Source organism: Hipposideros armiger, unplaced genomic scaffold (assembly GCF_001890085.2).
Source record: "Hipposideros armiger isolate ML-2016 unplaced genomic scaffold, ASM189008v1 scaffold_613, whole genome shotgun sequence".
Taxonomy (NCBI): Eukaryota; Metazoa; Chordata; class Mammalia; order Chiroptera; family Hipposideridae; genus Hipposideros; species Hipposideros armiger.
In genome coordinates this window covers 826,856-830,015 of record NW_017731963.1, presented here as the reverse complement: position 1 = coordinate 830,015, position 3,160 = coordinate 826,856, and the positions used below count along the sequence as shown (strand labels likewise).

The following is a 3,160-nucleotide window of genomic DNA, read 5'->3' as shown; positions in this document are numbered from 1 at the left end:
TTTCTTACTTAATTCTGGCATATTTAGTTGGGAAGGTGATGAGGTAATTTGAGAATATGATAGAACACGTCTTATTTGTTCATTCTATGCTCATCTCATGCCTAGATATAATCACACCCTGTCCCCAGGTTATTTCTGTAAATGGAGGTTTAGTTTGAGGTTCTGTTGTGGACAATAAAAATCAATTAATTCTGGGCAGAATTGAGATTCTAACTTAGTTTTGATTCACCTGCTCAGGTTGTGTTTGAGGGATGTATCATCCCTTTGGAGTACGTTTCTTGTGCTGTACTTGAAGATCAGTTTTCCAGTGACACAATTTAGGTTCTTGTCTTATTAATCAGTAGCAGCAGTCAGGGAGGGCCTACTGATTTCTCCTTCAACAGAACCAGACCAGGCTTGAAGAGAGGTAATAATTACTGCTCTGATCACAGCATGTTCTCTTCTCTGCTTTCCAACCCAGAGCATGTCTGTTCCATCCTGGCTTCCCTCCTGCGGAACCTGAGAGGACAGCAGCGGACCCGGCTTCTGAATAAGTTCACTGAAAATGACAGTGAGAAGGTGAGTGCTTGTCGGGCTGCGAGAATGGGACCAGACTGGCAGGGAGAGACAGACAGGCGCTTGACCTGGTGCAGCCTGAGGGGTGCTGGGGTGAGAGCTCCTGCCCTAAAATTTGTCCTCCAGCATCTGGGCCCCCATTGCTTTGGATCCCAAAGGTTTGTCTGCTGCTTCTTCCTGTCCTCTCCAGAGATGCTTTGCCCTGGGAGCAGGAGCACCTTGGAGTGGTATCAGCGAGCACTTGAGGGGGATTTTTAGACCCAAGGAGAGTAGATTATAATAGGTTTGGGGAGGGGGGGGAAGGGCAGTAATAGAAGCTGATTGGGAGCCTAGGCTTTGGATTCAGATGCCTGGGTTTGAACCTGGTTTTGCTGCTTTCCAGATATATGCCACTCTGAGACTCATTTCCCTAGCTTTAAAGTGGGAACACTGGTGCCCACCTTGAAGGGTCAATGAGACGAAGATCGGATGACGTCTTACGAGGTGGTGGCGATTAAAATGAAGAAGATGATAAGGAGATGGTAGAGCCTATCCCAGATGGGCTATGGAACATGGGACTGACCATGTAAATGAGATTAGATAAATATTTTATATTGTTATCTAGCAGGCCAAACCATAAGATTTTTAGCAGTAAAAGAGCTACCATTTATTGAGTGACTACTGTGGATTAGGTAAGACAATATTATTCCCATTTACAGATAAGAAAACTGAAGCTTAGAGACATTATACGACTTGCCCAGAATCATACCAGCCTGAGCTGGGATTTGAACCCAGGCTGCCTACGTCCAGAAAGCCTGTGTATTTTATCACACTAGACATAAGTAGGTAATTCCAGATGAGTACAAATTAAGGACCAAAGCCCTCTCCCCCTTTTAATTTACAATAATTTCTCTCCTTCCTTGGTCCAAGGTAAGGCTGAAACAGTTTTTCCCCACTGTGGCAAGAGATTTAAGACTGTCTGTTTGAGTCTACCTCTAACCATTTTCTCCAGTCTCATTAGCAGCATAGCATGGTGAAAAGGCCACCAGGTTAGGGCACAGAACATCTTAGCAACTACGTCACCCTGGTGACATCATTTAATGTCTGTGCTTCAGGTTCCTCATCTTTAAAATCAGGGTGGCAATCTATCTTCTCTGCCTACCTTGTCAGGTTTTTTTTTTAAGGTTTAAGGAAATAATGGATGTGAAAATATGTAAGATCTTAAAGTCATCATTGTTTTCCAGAGAGGGTTTGGACCCGTTCTTCCTGGACTATCTAATGCCGTGTTGAAGCAACATCTACTATTAACCACTATCAGCTCCTGGGTAAACACCTACCATGTTGGAAGAGCCAATAACCATGGTGATGCCAAGCTAGTAAAAAGATAGGTTAGAAGTCTAGGCTGGCTTCATGGTGTTTTTCAATATTTTGGAAGTCTTAGGGGAAAATGAAACTTTTTCAAACCCACCGAGTGTTCCTCAGGCCATGTTTGAAGCATGACTTTCACCAAGTTTAAGACTGATTTTTAAGTTATTGCTGAGCAAAAGTCAGGGACTTTTTTTAAGTTGCTGAAGGAGGTTTTCTTGCACTTTCTTCTGACTCAAAAGCAACTAAAGAGATTTTACCTCAGGCCTTTTTTTAAAAAGATCAGCTCTGGGGCAGAATCTGAACATGAAAGGTTTCAGTTCGAAAAAAGACATTTCTGTAAAGTTCTAAGTGAATATCAAGTGTGTAACTTCAAGCTCCTTCTCTTTGCAAGAAAGGACTTGAATTTTTATTTATTTATTTGTTTTTAGCAACTTGAATTCCTAGGAGTCCTAGGAGAGCCGGGAACGCCTTTGGGGAACGGGCCTGTGTTCAGACTGCACTCGTCCTGAATGTTGGGTGTTTGCTTTCTTCTGCCCCAGCTCTTTGCCCCATCCCTGATGGGCTCTAAGCAAAGCTCATCTCCCGTGTAAGAAGTGCTGGCGCGGGTCTCCCTTTGTAAGGAGCGGCATGGAGTGAGATGAATAGGAGGTCCGCTGTTCTTTTGCCTTGATACTCTCTTTCCTTCTCACTCATGCCTGTGAAATCTCTCTCTTTCAGGTTGACAGACTGATGGAGTTGCATTTTAAATATCTGGATGCAATGCAGGTGGCCGACAAGAAGATTGAAGGGGAAAAACATGTACGTACCCCTGCATATCTTGCCAGCTATTGACCTGCGCTCCATTTGGGTCCCTTGTGCACCGTATATTTACCCACAGGACAGGCAAGGGCAAAGGTGCCATCTACCCTCATGTGTCACCTACCATGTTGTAAGAACAGAGCAGGTGACAGGCTGCCAGTGGTTATAACAGCCCTTCTCACAGGAGTGAAAGCCCTTTAAGAGGAAGGACGTGCAGGATTGATCCAGGTCTGACCCAGGAGTCTGGGGGATAGTACCAGTACCTCTGACAAGAGCTTCTCGTAGGGAATCTGACCGAAGTGCAGTGCTGTGACTTGGTACCACGTTGGCAGAGTGCGTCTTGACACACATGCTTGCTGGCTTCTGTAGCTATAAGGGAAGCATTTGAAGGAAGGGCGATCACAAGATGTAAGACCTAAAAGGAAACTGCAAGGTCGTTGAATCCAACTCCCCCATTTAC

The 3,160-nt window shown here is 44.7% G+C and overlaps 1 protein-coding gene across 2 annotated transcripts in view; it reads left to right on the top strand.

Annotated features, from left to right (window-relative positions):
- Positions 1-3,160, top strand: part of CTNNBL1 (catenin beta like 1) — a 167,093-nt gene that overhangs the window by 137,888 nt on the left and 26,045 nt on the right. For both annotated transcript variants that reach the window (XM_019625080.1, XM_019625081.1), the window contains exons 12-13: positions 461-558; positions 2,620-2,700. In XM_019625080.1, the coding sequence (XP_019480625.1) occupies positions 461-558; positions 2,620-2,700 (179 nt within the window). The remainder of the gene's footprint in view (positions 1-460; positions 559-2,619; positions 2,701-3,160) is intronic.